This window comes from Aptenodytes forsteri, unplaced genomic scaffold, assembly GCF_000699145.1.
Source record: "Aptenodytes forsteri isolate BGI_AS27 unplaced genomic scaffold, ASM69914v1 Scaffold106, whole genome shotgun sequence".
Classification (NCBI taxonomy): domain Eukaryota; kingdom Metazoa; phylum Chordata; class Aves; order Sphenisciformes; family Spheniscidae; genus Aptenodytes; species Aptenodytes forsteri.
The window spans coordinates 1,035,681-1,054,567 of NW_008794080.1; the positions used below are offsets into that span (position 1 = coordinate 1,035,681).

At 39.2% G+C, this 18,887-nt stretch overlaps 1 protein-coding gene across 1 annotated transcript in view; it reads right to left on the bottom strand.

Moving 5' to 3' along the window:
* Positions 1-18,887, bottom strand: part of GRID1 (glutamate ionotropic receptor delta type subunit 1) — a 580,739-nt gene that overhangs the window by 123,501 nt on the left and 438,351 nt on the right. Inside the window, exons 8-10 of the mRNA XM_019470222.1 lie at positions 13,317-13,490; positions 2,132-2,293; positions 690-809 (exon numbers count right to left, since the gene is read on the bottom strand). Of these exons, the coding sequence (XP_019325767.1) occupies positions 690-809; positions 2,132-2,293; positions 13,317-13,490 (456 nt within the window). The remainder of the gene's footprint in view (positions 1-689; positions 810-2,131; positions 2,294-13,316; positions 13,491-18,887) is intronic.

Consider the following 18,887-nt stretch of genomic DNA (forward strand, 5'->3'; position numbering starts at 1 on the left):
ATTTTGACCGGTTTAGGGACATTTTGTAGCTCGGGTTCCAATCAGAACCTCACTGTTCAGTTGAGAGTTTCAGGTATTTTCGGAGCATCCCCTCTGAATGAACGTGTTCAAGGTAGCCTTCTCAGCCCATGACAATTTATGTTAGTAACCCCATGGAACCACTCTAACTGCCTTCTAATCCCCATCAGTCCTTGTTCCACCAGCTACCACTGATAGGTCATCCTTTACCTTACACGATATAGCATCATCCATTTTGGAAATTATCTTCTCTAGTTGTTTTTTATTTATCTCTAATTCCTGCAGCAGCTATACTTTGAAACATCTTTGTGTGTTTGGGTAATTTATATTCTCAGTTAGTAAGACAAGTGCCAGTTATACCAATTATGTCTTAATTAACAATAAAATACATGAGCAGAATTGTGCAGTCTTCACTATTATGTTCACAGTATTGTTATGGCACTGCATCATTACTGCACATGTGGAAACAACTTGCAGGGCTCCTGCGTACCAATATAAAATTAGCTTTCAAGATTTAAGTGTGTAAGATATTAGAAAATATTTCTCTTATCATAAATTTCTTCTGCAGTGTAGCACTAATTCATTCTTAAAGAATAACATTTTCTCCTGTGAAGTAGAATGTATATTATTTAGAGGAAAACAAAAGAGAGAAAGAAGCAGCATATCTTTACCCTCCGCACATCTTTGCCAAATGTTTCGCTGTAGCTAGTGCCCAGTATTTCAAATTGAACATAGGGGTTGGCGCCATCTTCTCTGAACTCCATAACACCAGTAAGCCCAGTTATGTGGCCCTAAGGAAATAAGTTTCAGAAATTTTAGAATAGAACAAATTTGCCTTTATAAACACTCCTTTTCATTAAAGGTATGCCAAATTTGCTTTGAAAATGTTTACAGTGAACTTAAATGTGGCAATTACATGTTCTTCAATAGCTCAAACATAGCGCCAGACAAAAGACTTACTTTTTTTTTTTTTTTTGAGAAAATTACTTTAGCACTAACACATCCACTGTATACTGTGGAAAAAAGCTATCAGGTCTTCATCGTTCACAGAGACGGACCCCAAAGAGAAGGAAAAGGACCTCGGTGGTCTGTGAGACAACCGAGCCCTTTCAGCGTAACTGAGGGCAGCAGCTTCAGTTCTGGGACTGAATACAAAGGCTTCAACTCCAAGTCCAAAAGAAAGAATATGCCTGCTGTGCTCCCAAGAGAGGCATGAAGAAAAGATAAATTTTTAAGTATTATTAAAACCTCTCTGTGAAAGTATCACGGTGTTCGATTGTGGGTTTGTAGCAAAGCAGCTTGAAATGACACTAATTTTTTAATTAATTTAGCAACAAGGGATGGCCTCATTAGGCCTGGTCAGAGCATAACATAACACTTGATCAAACTGCACCATTTTAGTAGAGTAAAACCATTTCATCAATATATATGGGGAAACAGGTTTTTTTTTTCCGAACAATTGCTAAAGTTCGTATACTAAAAAATGAGTATTTTTTTCCACTAGTATTTGTGATCAAATAACTTCCATACAGGAAGTTACCATGCATCTGCAAAGCCACAGTACTGTCCATATTTGAGTAATTCAATATGCTGCAAGACAGCGTAACTGCTAGTGACAACTTAGCTAAATCAGATCCCTTTTGCTCTGGGCTACAGTACACAAATAGATACTTACCAATGCTCAGCTAACTTACGAAGCTAGTTGAGCTGTAGTAAATGGAACATAAGTCTTAAACCTTATCATTGGTTGGCCCCTCGAGCTCCTTAAGTTCTTCTCTTGGGGAAATTATTATGACGCATGCACACATCAATTTGTACAACTATTCCTAATCACACTATCTCCACAGAAGGTAGCTCTGAGAACAACAGACGTAGAACACACACCACTGGAGAAACACTGCAGTGTGTGTAATTTGTTTGTAATAGATCATTAAATTAAACATGTAATAAATGTTTAATAGCGGTGGATCATCCTGGTAGTTGTAAATCACTTGCTTGCAATAAATCAAAGAAAAGTTGAATAGAGGCCAAAAACCTTTTCAAAAGCTAATCTCAAGTAGAAATGAAGCAACCCTTTCAATTGCTCACACAACTGTGGTTTGTCTGTTCTCACCTTCTTAATGGTCTCTAGCATGGATCGTCCTCCGTTCCAAGGTTTGGTGGATTTCCTCATGCAGTTCAGACTTGCCATGCTGTGCCATTTCCTGTCCTCCAGTTTTCTGTGGAAAGCATTGGCCAGCATGAGCACACTGTCATACAGGTACAGGTTGGAAACCTGCAAACAATAATAAGAATGAACCTCTTTGTTTATCTGAGCATCCTTTAGAAGAAACTGTAAAAACCAGCAAAGAAACAAAAAAAAACCCAAAAGAAGACGTAAGTAAAAACTAAAAGCTGGGTATGTTTGACGTGCTCAACAGTCAAGGCAATTCAGACAAATACCAGTGCTCACTCCTACCTTCTTTCCCACTTGGCACCTGGGCCCTTCTGGCCAAGGGACGCCGGCACATTTGCATTGCCTGTGCATTACCTACACCACTGCAATGCAGTGCTGTAAAGACGTAAGAGATCGCAGTTCAAATATAAACTCAAGCTACAGAATGAGTACAGCTATCTATCAAGGAAAAACAAGGATTGGTACTTTTTCAGTCCTTTCAGCAAGGAGAAAAAGACAGAATGGAATTAAGTTCTTGTTCTTTTTGTTCATTTGAGCAATCTCCTTGGTAATTTCTGGCACAGCAAAATATAATACTAATGCAACTGGTTAGAACAGAGGGAGGAGAAATGACAGTATTATTTTGGTCTTATCATCTCTCTCCACCAAATATACAGGAGACTAGTTACTATTCTACTTTCTCTGGAGCTATTGATTCTAGCCTCCTTATTCTTCAAATTACATGAGGGATAAAGAGAACCATAATTGACGACAAAGGCTCTAGTAAGAACACCACACTAGTAATGCTCAACTATGTATTTCATTTTTCAAACCAAGACACGGCCATCAATATGAGGTCAGATCTTTGACATGCAGCAGTATCCACCACAAGCAGTAAAACTTTAACAGTGGAAGTTGGCTGAGAGAAGTGATTTAAAAAAAAATAATTAGATACTCTCCACCTGTTTCCAGAGTTTACATGCACTCTTCTTCAAACCTATGCACAGATTCAGGGGTATTGATTTACTCTTTGCTAAACTCAAATCTCCAGTTAGCATCAGTTGCCAGACACAGCTTTTTTCTTCTTATTATTAAAAAGATATTCTCCTAGCTGAAGGCTTTACTCATGGTGATCCACGAATTTCCCAGTTATCTTTTGGATTTCTCTAATTCACCATAGAAAATAGTGCCTAGAGACCAGGAAAGGGCTACATGTGAAAGTTAATGCAGCTGCATACTTCCTATAAAAATGTCACTCAGCTGTGAAAGCTTAAACATATATTACTGTTGCATCACTGGCTCCAAGTAAACTTCTGAGATCTTAAGATCCTCATCTTCAGAAACAAAATGTTTCATGTTCCATAATCTGGAGTTTGACATAGATTGAGAACCTAGGCACCTTGAAAAATCTTCTAGTATAAGTAAATCTGAACAAAAGATATATAAACAGAAATTCATTTTGAAAAAAATCAAAACAGGAAGAAAATACACAAAAAAGAGGTTGAGGATACCCACTTCTTTAAGTGACTAAACATAAAAAGGGCTCTTAATGCGAAAATAATGCAAAACCTATGAGATACTATCACTGAGAATCTCTCCCATCTGGCATTGCCATCTTCTTTCCCTTCTTTTCTTTCCAGCCTTCCTAAACAAGCAGTCCACATTCCCTTTGTTTGCTATTTTATCCAGTTAATTCTTTTCCTTTTAAAAGAGTTTCCAAAGCAGCAACTTTCCAGATTTCCTCTCTTTTTAGGAAAAGTAAGTAGTTAAAGAGTTAATAAGAGTCCCAGCAACTAAGTCTCTTCAGCTCAGTTTCATTTGTCTCCCTGCTCTGCAGATATTTTCCAAACAACTTCAAATAAAGCAACCAAGCGAATCCTTATTATTCGACAGGGCACTTTTCCTCTTCTGTGTTAAGCTACTCTCCACAAAAAAAATGAAAGCAGAACCCCAAACCCACAAAATAAACCACCCCAAACCACACACCACAAAACCCACTTGCTTAGAAGTAGATTTACATGCATAAGGAAAAATGCCATTTCTTATGTGCCATCATGATCATAGAATCATAGAATCATTGAGGTTGGAAAAGACCTCTAAGATCATCGAGTCCAACCGTCAACCCAACACCACCATGCCCACTAAACCATGTCCCTAAGCGCCTCATCTACACGTCTTTTAAATACCTCCAGGGGTGGGGACTCCACCACTTCCCTGGGCAGCCTGGTCCAATGTTTCACCACTCTTTCAGTAAAGACATTTTTCCTCACATCCAATCTAAACCTCCCCTGGCACAACTTGAGGCCATTTCCTCATGATCCTCTTTGCTCCCCATTGAATTCGATTTTACACCCTCACTTTTAACTGACAACTCATTGTCTGTTGCCTTGGAACCGCCATATATCAGAAATGCTTTGCATTTTCTCAGTTTGGCACTGTTCTTTTTCAGTTCTGGAAAACTGCAGCCTCATTCCCAAAACCAGTTTGCTTGGTTTGCTAGCAGAGAGCTCTAGGCAAAATATAAGATGTACTTGTGTACACTGCTTTCCTTCTCTTTCTACTTTTTATGCTCTTAGAGAAGCCGCCACAGTTCTGCGTGTATAATGGACTGAAAGCTTGAGAGAACTGCTTTTGAGGATCTTAGCCTACATGACCATGCATCCAACTCAAATTACCTTATGCTGTAGAGCAAAACAAAACAATCTCGTGTTTACCAACCTAATCCTCATAGTTCAGTTAGACCTATAATGGATTTTGTATCACTATTGTGTCGTTATTTTCTTTTGAAAGAATGATATAAACTGAGTGACAGCAAGAAAGGGTCTGCACAAGACGAGTTTCCCACTACTTACGTCCTTCTGTCATACATCTGGAGATATGTACTGAGGCAGAAGAAGATGTTGCAGAGAATATAGCAAGTTACTTTTTGCCATGGAAAGAATATTCTGTGCGTCCTGTTGTACACACTTATCCACTGGTGTTTTGCCACTCCAGTTCTCGTCTACTGAAAGCCTCGTCCAAAAAATGAGTATACGGTACTTTTTAGTCAGCAAAATTCCTTTTTTCATATAATCATACTCTGAGTATTTACTCCAGTACAAATGACATGCATACATTACTACATTTTAACCCCTACTCACTGAAGAGTCAATATTCTATGGAAGAGGAAGTTGAATTTTATTCACACAATCAACACTTCTTTTTTAGAATGGAAAATGTGCAAGCTAAGAAATTAACAGCAGCAAAACCTCCACAACCGAGGCTGGATTTGTAATATTAAGAGAATCAATTCTCTCTTTTTTTAATATTATATTTGTTCAGTCTGCTAGTTAAGCCATAAATTAACACAAAATATAGAAGTCCACCCTATTAAGGGCAGAACCCTTTACAACTTAAAAAGCATGACTCAAAGCATCTGGTTTTGCACAGGGATCAAAATTCATGATCATGTGTAGACAGTGTGTTTATCTAAAACAGGCAGCATGTTCACATGACAGTATTGTTTTGGTAGTCCTCTAGGTCAAGAGTCACTTCTTTGACGTGCAAAAAATAATCAAGAACAACCAAAAATATCCTGGTAACTTAGAAAATAATGTCCTTTTGATCCTTCACAGTGTGCAGAGCAAAACCCAGCTCCTGAACATCCACAGTGGTATAGATTGAATGCCTTTGCTTAATCCTAAATGGGAACTAGCTTTATCCTAGAATTATAGAACCAGGTCTAATCTGATGCTTGAGTAGTGTTGTGTGAGTGTAGCTGAACAGTTGATTCCTTCAATACCTACAGTAAGATATATTATTAAATTACTGTGAGGTATATTTTTATCTTCTTTTTTCCTAATTCCTTTCTGAGGTAGAAAAATAAGAATACTTAAATGTGTCAAATATCATCCTCTTCTCAAAAGAATATTCACTTTCTACCTGAATTCATTACTATATATGTATTTTCTTGTAGAAAAAAGTTACTTAAAACAAGACACAGAAATCCTGGCCTGATCTCACAGTAAATCCAGGGCTATAATAATTTCCTCTATTTTCTATTATATTCATTTTAATACAGCAAAATATCTGCATATGTACTACATTGTATTTGCAACACGAGTTTGCTGTGACCTCCAGAATAGCAGTGCTGCGAAAAGCGGACAAAGCCTGTATACACTTGTTACTGCAACTGCACACTATTTTCATTTTCAGCTATCAAACTCCCTCGGAATACAAACATGACCACTGAAAGGGAAGTTGTGAGATACCCAAGGGATCAGCTATACTCTGTTTCCACCAGTGCTGTCAGAGGCATGAGAAAATAGTAAATTTAAAAATTAGTCTTCAGGTAGCATTCAGAATTGGCAGCGAAGCAAGAGAGAAGGAAAAACAAGGCAATATACTTGGCTACTTTGGGTTTTCCAAGCTCTGCAGCATTTTTTATTTTCCCTATTTATATATTCACAGGGGGAACAGAGGAGGGAAGGGCATGTATCTGCCTGCAGGGATTCCCCTTCATATAACAAAAATTCCTAGATTAGAACAAAGTGTTTCATTTCTGTCCTGTTTGGAGGAAGAAACAGTAATTTTCAGTTCCTCTTTCACTTCATTGCGAGAGCTGTAAGAGCTGGAGGTATTGTGACTGAAATGCTTTTTGATCTATCTGCTATAAGAATGATGGTGACTGTTTCACCAATATATTAAAGAGTATGCCCTGTACATGAATAATTTTAGGCGTGTTCTGGTATATCTTCTGAAAATTATTCCAGACTTTATGAACCTCTATTTTGCAATGAAGAAAAAAATCCACCATACACTTCTGCTCTCAGAGCAGAGCAGAAATTTTCAATGAGAATGGGAATCTCTCCCTATCACATTATTAAATGTCATTTTGTAGAGGTTTTTATGTGAATTTAATGAGATTTTCCAGAGTGATTTTACTTTTAAAGTTATATATGAAGATAGGTTTTAGCTCCTTCAGAGGCACTAATCATAGACAAGTGCTCTTCTGGGAAGGCCAGCAAGCCACAAAGACTGACCCCAACTTCTGAGCTGCCAGCAGAGCCAGCAGTCTAGCCAGACAAGACCGCCGAAGAGACCAGCTGGGAAGACAAGCTGACACCCAGATGCCACTGCTTAAAAAACTCATTCCCAAGCTGGGCATCTGTACCCTGCTACTGCCAAATCACCCCGTGAGCGGCCACAGCAGTCAGCTCCAAGGATGAAGCAGATGGAAGAGGAGCTCAGACCGAGCGCAGCCTGCCAGCAGCAGAAACGCTTGCTGCCTGGGGAGTGGTATCGCTGTGCTTGTGTACGCACGCACCAGCGTGCCCTAAAACTGTGTTTCAACTTTCCAGGTTCAAGTACTGCCAAACGCAGCTACGCACTCGTGTCCCTAATGACAGGATGCATCTTACTAGGAGAAGTGAAGATCGATGGTTTACTTATGGTACAACAGCGTGCTTACGAGGATATTGTGAGAGTGGAGAGACTGAAAATTTCACCTATTTCATTTTCTTAAATTAGTTTGCAGAGCCCATTGTTATACTTTGTGTGAATGCCTATGTTTTAAATACATGCTTCGCTGCTCATGGAGAACAAAATCTCAGCCAGCAGCCTGGCATTCATGAGAAAACCAGAGTCAAAAAGCAAACGTTCATTAAAGACTCAAATGTCAGCTTCAAACTTCTAAAGGCTATTTATTATCACTGAGGCAAATGAAAGCCTGAATAAAATTTTCCTAAAACCACAGAAAAACAGACCTCAATTGTATATTCATTCAAGCCTTCTGACAGTAAGGAATCTAACTAGTGTATTATTTAGTGCTTTGCCCATTCTAGTTTTAAGTATCTCAAACAATGGGGCTTCCAAAGATTTCTTTGGAAGACTGCACTCTCAGAATCTTTTTTTTTTATTGATAAGCAGCTTTTGTTTCCTTTGCTTTGCCCACTAGTTTTAAGTATCTCAAACAATGGGGCTTCCAAAGATTTCTTTGGAAGACTGCACTCTCTTTTTTTTTTATTGATAAGCAGCTTTTGTTTCCTTTTTCTTTTTCTTCTCTTTTGAGTTACACTTCTCACACCACTTTTCCCTACCTACAGTTTCTATTCTCTGAATGCTCACTGTCCTTCAGCTATTTATTATGAGTATTTATCATAATTATGAGTGGTTTTTTACTCAGTATGTTTTATAACAACATGTTAACAATAATACATGGTCTGGATTACCCTGTAATGCTCAAGCTTGTTAGCTGCAGGCATTGGCTTCACGCACTAAACGTCTCAAGAATTTGGCACAGCTAACACTAACTGTCCAGGGAAAGTCTAGCAGGAGACATTTGATAAAGAAAACCGAACACAGCTAAGAGTCAGACAGTAGGACAAGAGGCTATATTGGAATTGCAAAACAGAGTATAAGATTATCATTTTACCCTACCTCATTTATAAATAAATATGGGTGCAAATTAGGTTTCAGAAGCAATGAAAAATGGAGGTACTGACCCTTTCTTCTAGCCGCTGTTGTCTGCTCCCTGATAAAGCACTGAACAAAAATTCAATGAAATAATTATGCAAATAGAGAACTCCAGCGGTCAAAAGAAGTCGTCTGAGCAGAGAGGAGAAGCTCACTCCAGAATGTACCTGGGGTTCTAGCCTCCAGACGGCTCACAAAATCCCACATGGCCAGAGGACACCCGCGGTTGTTTGGGTTTTTTTAAACAATTCTTCTGCTAACGCACCTTGTATAAAACACATGCCATCGGGCTTCAGGGAGCGATTATGTCGTGCAATAGGCAGTGAAGTCAGTTCAAGGATACTTTTCATTCATGTGGTACTCAGAAATGGTTTCACTGTGACTGAACATCTGGCCAAAAGTCCAAATTAAACTTTGGTAAAGAGACATTCAATTAGAGGTTTGTCACGAAAGGAAAAGAAAAATGTGGCTTATCAATCCTTTATGGGAGAAAGTGAATGCTTTAATAGGGTTTAATCAATATCTACTGCCCCCAGTAGCACTTAACAGCTGTGTAATAACCGCAATGTAAATAGGTCAGTTGAGAGTAAGGGAATTTAGTTGGACAAAACTGCAGGACCAGGCACTATTGAGAGTAAGGTTATGTAGTTGGACAAAACTGCAGGACCAGGCACTTAAGTTCAGGCAATCAAACACATCTCCAAAAAATAACTCCAGTTACAGTAGTTAAGTTGCAGCCATTCCTGAAGAGAAGACAGTTCATAAATAAAAACGCAGCTCTGTAGGAGCAACTGCTAAGAGATACAAAGATATCTGATGGTCAAGTCTTTGAAGAACAAATTTTTTACAGAGGGAGAAGAGTAGCTCTTTCAATGAATACCCTCCCACACTTCTCAACATCTTCTCTTCAAATACGTCAAAGCAGTGCCTGGAATAGTTCTGCAGTAGAGAGGTTGGACTCTGAATCCTGTGAGGAATAACCTCATTAATTTCATGACACAGTTTGCTGGGGTTTTCTTTTTGCCTTTTTAATCTTACTAAATATTTTGGACCATACTAAATGATTTCAGATACACTGTGTCCCTCTAATATGTTTTAATATAAATAGAATCTCACATAGATTGAACTTATTAACTGTATAAATGGTAAATATAGGAAGAAACAAACTGTAATGGGAATTACATTTCTAAAGAGAAATCTTTCTTCAAAAACATAAACAGAAAAAAAAAATTATTTTGAGTTTATGAACACATCACGAATAACCTGATGAAAGAAAAAAGATCTTCATCAAAAATCAAGTTTGCAGATAGGCTTCAAAACTAATATTTAAAGGGGAAGATTTTGGAAAAAAGCAGGTTATTCAGTAAAATATCTTCAAATTGACTCTGTAAGACTATGTCTGAAATAATCTAAACAGTTCAACAGCGGTAATCCCACTAAACACCATTCAAATGCCATGCAGGGATACATACGAGCTCTATCTAGGACTAACTAGATTTAACTATAAATCCTGAAGTGCTTCAGTATTCTCTCTCCAGATGAGGCAATACTGACAACGCTGATGGCCCAAACCACAGGATACTCATCGCCAATGGAAGACAGCAAGTTCTAAACTGTCTCTTTTCCACTTACAAAAAAGTAAGAGAGATGGACGCAGAAAATCATATATGAAGAATAAGAAAGAGATAAATGTAGACCTCTGAAGTCAAATAAAATGGCCAAGACAGGAAACTTTATAAAGCTTTTTCTCCAGTTGAAGCAGAAACCCAGCTGGGTATATTATACGTGCAAGAAATAAGGGCATGAGCAAAATTTTGACAAGTGGGTTGATGGAATAAGATTGGATTTCCACAAAGCATTCAGAACAGATGAGTTTTTGGATGAGCTTGCAGAACAGCCTGATCTTTAAAAGCCCTGTCAGAATGCCAAACTGGGATGATCACCCACTGAAAAACAACTTTCCAGGATATGGTACTAAAGACGCTGAGAACAAAATCGTTCCAGAAAGATTTTCATTAATTTAGCTAGAACAAAGTTAATAATCCATGACGTAAATGTTTCTTTCTTTACTAGCTTGTTAAAAACGCTAAATTCTCCCCTATAAAAATCTCACAGCTACAGGCTGACAGAGATTAGCTTATTCTTCTTCAAAGTCATTAAATAAATAATTAACCAACAATAGCTGGTAAGTTACCTTGACAACAAAGAATTATTAATGTGAGATTGCCCAAGGGAGAACGAGCCAGGGATTTCCAAACTGTGGTGTTAATCAAACTACTTCAAAGCAACGCAAGGACTTGGTGCTGGCAGGCGGTCACTGCCTCTGGTGGATTCACGCAGCCTGACATGGACCTGGGAGCTACTGCAGCCTCTGGCAACAGGGGTAATTTAGTGATGTACTTCTGTACAACAAAAGGTCAAAAGAATTTTTTAAGCAAGAAAAAGGAAACAGAAGATTGGAAGTACCTGAATTGCAGGACCGTTAATAACATGTCAGTCATACTAGGAGATTAATATGAGCTGTATGCCCACAAGGTGTTAACATAAGATGTTTTGGCAAAGCCTATGAAAAAAATGTGGCTACGGAACGCTACCGATATAACTGCACATGCTAAAAGCATCCTATATTCAATCTGTAGAAACTTACAGATAACACAAGATATACTGGGGTCAGCTAATATGAGAGATCTCGCACGTGCCCTTCACCTTTCATGATATTTCATTCCAGCGTGGCTGGACACGACAGTTATGGAATCAACTTCCAAAAGATGAACTTTATACCTCCACACTTCTTTAATTCTCTCTTGTTTCTAAGTTCGTGGAGAAGGAGCTAATAACATCACTGTTCCATTCTCTTAAAGACAGTTTCTAAAGTGGTATAATATTTCTGGAAGACAGAAACTGATAATGTTTTGCTTCTCAAAATCCACATTTGGGAATCAGCAGGAAGAGGGTCCTTCCTAAAGGGTCCTTGTCAGTGAAATTTAGTAATAGGGCACGAGGCTGTTCATGCTAGCAAACCAGTTACTGTTTTAGCATGTAAGAACTTGCTCAGAGTGGTCCGTCAGAGCCCTTCAGATGAGTCTCTGAATTAGATTATGCATAAACCAGCATAGACAGCAATAATGAAAATCATGCTGTAATGTAAGATTGTTCCCCAATGAGTGATTTGTTGGTGCAGGATAGATAATTTTTTCAACATACTGGAAATTGCTTTGATCCTCTGAAATGAGCGGCCTTTGTTCTCATTACAGCATACCTCAGAGTTACTAACAAAGATCAAAAGTGTCTTTTCTTTCTAAGCCAAGATAGGCAAAGACTTTCTTTCCCCTGTGCAGAAAGAATAGACCAGTGCTCAGAACTACAGTGCGTGTGGTTGGCACTTCCCAAACTTTGCCACCGCTGTGACAGAACCTGAGTCGGCAGAGGTTCTCTTCAAGGAGGAAACGTCCATATCCCTCTCCCTCAGAGGATTTCAGTCTCTGCAGCTACAACTTTTTAGTAGGGCACAAGTAAGTAAAACAAACGCCCCCATCCATGTTCCTTGGAAAATCCTGACCTACCCACTTCTCTTCCTGAGAATCTCCCTACCTCTCCTGGTTTCCCATAAGCCTCACATCTTGCTCTTCAGAAGCTCTTCCAAGCCAGCACATGAGCTCCCTCTGGAAGGACCCCTCACCCCACACCTCCCTCCTGACCAGGCTGCAGCAGCCCAGACTGCCAACAGCCCCCTCCCCACAGCCTAACCAAGCCCTTTCTAGACTCACTCTAACACAAAATACCCACGCTCGCCAACTCTCAGGCTCAACCACTGTGTCCTCACTCAATCCATCTCAGGTTAAGACTAAACTTGCAATAAAAATGTTCTAATCAAGCTTATATTCTCAGTCTCACTAAAGTTTTCAGTTTTATCCAACAGCTTCAACAGTGATACAAATGAGATTCTTAACTGTGTCTAAAGTAAACCAGAAACACATGGAGTCCCATTGACAGTCCAAGACCTGTGTTTCTAAATTATTGCACTATCCTTGGAAATAGCACCTAAAATTATATTTAAATTACTGCAAGAAAAATTCTGATATCTGGGATAAATTGCCAAGAAATCTTAGGAAGTTGCTTACACCAGAGTCAAATCCGTTACCAAAATCTGGAACTTGAACTAGTAGTGCATATTTCACACGCTCAGACAATTATCAGCTGCTAGAGACTTCTGAGACTATTGAAACGGGACAGATTTAATACATCAGCTGGATTCAGTCCATTTAACTAAATATGAAATGTTCCACAGCCCAATATCTGTCAGAGTTCTGTTATCATCCCAGATTAACTCTTTCACAACGGATGTCTAATAGGCATAAATATAATAAGCAAGCAGTAACACCACAAGACTATGACAGCACAATTTTTTCTTTTTTCAAGTAGAAAAAGATTCTTAAGAGAATGAAATATGCAAAAATCAGCTCTGAGTTAGTGCAACCATTTGCTGGTACTTCGCAGACATAACATCACATCTAAAGCACTCAGTCCTGGGAAATAAAATAAATAATTAAGTCAGGAAAAGTTGACCAAAGGTTACATGCTCAGATTTATCTGTACTCACTTTATTCTTCCTCTGAGGTAATACAGTCACAGAAAACCATCTCATGTCAAATTCCTAAGATGGACTTTTCTGCTGGGCACAGCTACTGACCTGCAGCATCTGAAGATAGCCTTCCTGTGGATCGCACAGCAGTGATGATATTCGGTGATTGTTCCTCATGCATCTCTGATTGTTGTCCCTTGAGAGAGGGAAAATTTGCCGGATAACTGTCATCCTCCCCAGAGCACTATGTACCAACTCTAATATTTCATTATCAGTGATTTCCTGTGGATGGAGACACAGTCTTTTAAAAACATATCTTTGTCCAGACATTTTATATATTCCTTTCATTATTGGATAAATGTTTTTAAAAAGGCAATAGAAGAAAAAAGTTACAGACACACATGCTTAGTCTAGGCCAAATGTTCTTATTTTTTTTAGTAACAATGGTATTATTTTTTATGCATCCTCTGAAACAAAAAACAGCTTAACACAGTACCATCTACCTCGGCAATACTAACATACTGCAGAGGCAGTTCCTCAAAGAAAAGCACCAAGATGGTCTCAACAGGTTTCTACGTAAAAAACAAGAACCTTCAAACCAAATTTATATAGAAAGAGTTTTGGTTTAACAGAATAGAACCTCACTACATCCTCAGAACAAAACAGCAAATGGAAAACGTAACTGTCTTTAGGAAATATGGCCCTTACACCTAGGAACGACGTTACAAGAACGTACTTTTCCCATAAGAACAGCAGATCATTTCTGCAGACTAATCCTGATAATGACTCAAGGAAGTCTTTTGAGGTTATCTGTATTAGGAAATAAAAAATAGGAGAAACTTCATGGAAGGGATTGACACATTTAGGAATGCAAGTTTCTGCACACAGAATACTTCGGGATAAGATATAAGGAGATCTCAAGGACAGGCTGCTCTTCTTTCCAGGCTTCGCACTGTCTAAAGCTTCTTTGCAGACATTCCCATCTCCCAGCCTCCTAATCCATCCTGGGACAGAGCCCGCATCTACTGCCCTTGTATCGCAACTGAAGCCAACTCAACTACATGTTTTACGTATTTTGTGTTAAAAAAAGGCCACAAAACCCAAACCTCCTTTTTTACCCCAGGATAAATAGTTTGAAAATCATGGGCTTAGCTGATCCTGAAATCATAACAGCGGTACAGCTTGTGATGGCTATTTCCTGCCAGGAGTTCGCTGTGAGGAAGGACAGGCAGCGGCACCGCTGACTGCATTCGTTCCCCCAGGCGCCTCCTCTGCAGGGAGCAGCTTTACATCAACAGCTCCTTACCACTGCCACCAGCAGCATCTGCAAGTCGCATCAGCCCGTCTCCAGCACACGTTGGCTGCACAGCTGGGCCAACCCACTGCCCAGCCTGCACAGGGCTGCTCTCAGCCCCTTGCAGGGCAGGGGGCTGCAAATAATTCATGCTGCTGTACTTACTCGGTCAACAGGGCCCACATCTTGTGATATGTCATCAGCAGAAGTGAACCTGGCCCCGTAGTTTTAACATTCAAGAAAAACAATATTTTGTTTTCTTGCCATTTTCTCTGTCAAGCTGTGAGTGAAATGACCATGGGGTTATTATAATTACTTGTTACGGTTGACTAGTACTGTAGCTTTGGCTCAATTTAGTTCTTTGCCGATTTCCCATCATTTTTTAGGAACATGAATTTTTAACTTTGCAGAAGGTGAAATTCATTGCATTAACGACAGACCAACTGGTGTGGTGTGAAAACAGAAAATCAGAAAATAAGTATATCCTTATAGAAGCCAAAGATTTTGAGGCTTAATAGAAAATGCTGGGTGGCACCTGTAGCCTTGCAGGGAGACGCCGAAGGAGAACCACAAGCTCTACGGATCCCTCCAGACTGCTGCCTTGGATTTCATTTTTGTGGGGCTTGAGGGGTGTTAAAACCACAGAGCGTGTCTAAGCTGCGGTCTGAGGGAGAGACCATTTTATGGGATAGCTTTAACTCATAACCCCCCAGGCTGCATCCCTTGGCAGGCAAACTCAGACTGAGTGGTTGGAAACAGAAAAAAAAAAGACCACAAATCATCCAAACCTTCAGTTCACCTCACAGCACACACATTTTGTGTTCTCCCCAAGTGACGCACAGCCTTTCAAAGACGTCTCATAACCTGTGTCAAAATGCTTGACCTGAGACCTGTAAGCCTATACGTAGCAGACCAGAACTGCTTCCTCCATGGGATTTCCAGAAGTAAGGTAGTGGAGATCAATTATGTTAGACACATTAACCCAGGTTCTTTCCACTTAACTATAGGCACCAAGTGAGTCCTGAACGTAAAAGCCTAGTTACTGTACAGCCACAGAAGAAAAACGGGAACCTCTGGAGGGAAATTTAGAACCTAAATTGGGCTAAATTTGACTCTGAAAGTGACACCTTTTTCTGTGTGCACAGCTGACAGTAGCTAAATCCTTCAATGCCTCAGTTCAGTATATAACACCAAGGGGAACAAAGCTCCTGTATTTTCTTCAGCTGATGGACATTCATACCAGCAAATGATCAATTCCTTTTAGAAACTGGTTCCTTTCTAGAAATGTAAAAGCATTAAAAAAAAAGTTGTTGCTGGAAGAGCTGGGAACGATAGGTCTATGTCTGCATTTTTGAGCTGATGCTCTAAAGTTAAAGGTGACTATGGGCCTTTCCATGCCAGCTCACAGGGCAGTACAGCCACAGGCAGCATCGCAGGGCACCTCAGGCTCCTCCAGGAGCAGGAAAGCGTGGCTGAGTGCCTGAACTGCAGAGGAGTGCCTGAACTGCCTGAACTGCACCATCCCGCACCGGAGCAGCCCGGCTGCGGCTTCCCTGGCCGGGGGACTGCACCCCTTCCTCTTGCCTGGCACAGGCAGGCCCCGCAGACGCGTTTCCAGAAAGCTCACGGTCCTGGCTTAGCAGCATGTGAAAACTTAAATGTCACACGCAGAAAGGTCACCTGCGTTCCGACTGTGATAACTACAGGAAAAAAAAAAAAAAAAGAAATAAAACAAGCCAAAAAAGGAAAAACAAGTGTATGTGAAGTTGGCTTTTACTTTTACACTCATCAGAATAACAGCGTATATCCAAAAAATAGTTCTAAGCCTTAGAGTCACAGGGGAAAAAACATTTCGCACTGATCTTACAATTAAAGTCTATTCATCTAGTTATTTGTTTAAAAGTAATGTGTTTTCTTTCCTGTACATGATATGAAAATTTTCTTTACACTGTGAAAGTGACAACTGAGCAAATAGTTTAATTTGGTCCTAGAGGGTTTTTTTCCCCAAACAAATGTATCCCAAATTTCCAATCTTATTCTTGGATCATTACACAGCACAAGACAGCACACAGTAATCACCATTCATACCATGCGTGACTGCTGTATTCTAAGTAGAGCTTATCAGCTGGTTTGGCCAAGCAAGTGCTCCTTGCAAAATTCTGTATCACATGCCCACTTTTTGGCTTTCATGATCCCATGATGTTGCTACTGCAACTTAGGTTAAATCTTAATATAGATGGTGGCTTCTGCTTGTTTCAGGGATATGCTTTAAGGAAGGTTAAAGAGCCTAAATCTCTATTGCTTGGCACCTCCAATAGCAGTTTCCACTCAGGCCTGTAAATACTGAATTTCTTGAATGAGGATGAAGGGAGAGCACTTTACCCAGGGATAAAAGATGTTCTCTTATCTAAGTGCTCTTATCTTGGACTTTTCCTTTACTAAGGGAAAGAATTTGGCTATTCCCAACATTTCAGGGAGCACTGAAATATTTTGGTAGACAGACATAAGTGTAAGACTGACTATTTACCCAGGCTGCTAGTGAGTAGTTCTCACCACCTGGTTCAACACTGAAAGGGTATTCCTTTAAACACTGTATTTTCTGTTCATGTGACATATTAATGGCAAAGTTTACTCTTTGAGAATTTGTGGCATTCATTTATCTATTTATTTGCACACAAATATTGGTCATTTGGGGAATTCATTTATCTATTTATTTATCTGCACACAAAGAACTTCAGTTAGTTTGTAATACCGAGCCATACTGCTCAGGGGAATATTTAAATCTGCTCTAGTTGTGCTCAACTATCATAACACAAATTGCAAAATGAGACAATTATGTTTCACATTACCATCTCTATTTTCCTAGAGGTAATGACAGAAAATTATAAATTTTAATGACATTAATAATTTACAGAACCAAAAGAGATTTCCAGAAAGCACATCCCTGAGAAAACTGGAGGATTAAACTGAATGGCAATGTGGACAAGGATGCTCATGGAGACAAGCTACAGATTTATGTGGAATTTTTGCATTAGGATCGATACCGTTTGTTGGGTTATTCTAATTCCCCTCAATGCACTATGTACATCTATAAAGGGACACTTGTTCTCTTGTTGAAAATCCAGAAAACATCCTTCAATTAGCTGTTTTTTAAAATGTTCACGACAGTTTACCCTGTAGACAGATTTATTCAACTTTAACATTATGCTGGCTTCTCTGCATCCCACATGAACAGACACACACATATATACATAAAGGTTAATCCTTTAAGGCAATGGCACAATCCATTTTTCATAGCACAGAAAACATTCTAATACAAGTCTACATGGCCACCTGTCTAACTCCCATCCTCATCGTCCTCCCACACATCCAACACTACCGCACTTCTCTTCCTTTTACCTGATGCTCCTAAAAATCTCTACAGGGACGTATTTATAATTTAATTGAATAAGCTTTATTTCTAGATATAAGGACTCTGCACTGGCTGTCCAGAAGTCTTTCTCAGATCGCAGCAAGTGCCTATACTATGAGTAAAAGATCCTCTGCTTTAAAAAAATATTATTCCATACTAAAAAGTAATTATCTCAGGGAAAAAAAAAGCACACAAAATTATAGTTATCAAAAGCTGGACAAAACAAAAAATCACCATTGATTTTAATGTGGATTTCACTGATAAAACAACTCATCAAAGCTCATCTAACCTTGCTGCTAGCTGGCTGAGACTGTTTCTGTGTAATTCAACAGCATTAGAATTAGGTCAGTTCTGAACCCTACAGATTTCTTTGAGCAGGATGCAGGTAGACATGCAGTACAGTTTCATGTATATGCATCTCTCAAGCATATGCAAGAAAATTATACATTTTTGTGAAAATAAATAAATAAATAAAAATTCTGCAGTGTCAAAGATAGCAGCCAAAATAAGAGAAGCAAGATTTCTTTGGGCAAGTAGTAAATATAGAGTACCTGGAATAAAATTGGAATGAATTGTAACTGTAAGTTGTTAAGTTTTGCATTGAAATGTGTCATTTACTAAATCTTAAGAAATTTTCCACAGTGTTCCTTGTATTTCTATTCAATTTTTTGACTTTTTTTAGTCTGTGCATTTTTTTATAATTTGAAAAGATCTTGGAATGCTTACCCTACTTGCATTCGTAAACTATCATTAAAAAGTCTGCTTTTTTCAAGAAAAAATAAGGCACAGGGAAGTATAAAAGATTTATTAACTTCTTGTTATCAGAGTAAACTCAAGCACCATCTACAAGAAGGGCCGGAAGGAGGATCCGGGGAACTACAGGCCTGTCAGCCTGACCTCGGTGCCGGGGAAGATGATGGAGCGGTTCATCTTGAGGGCGCTCACAAGGCATGAGCGGGACAACCAGGGGATC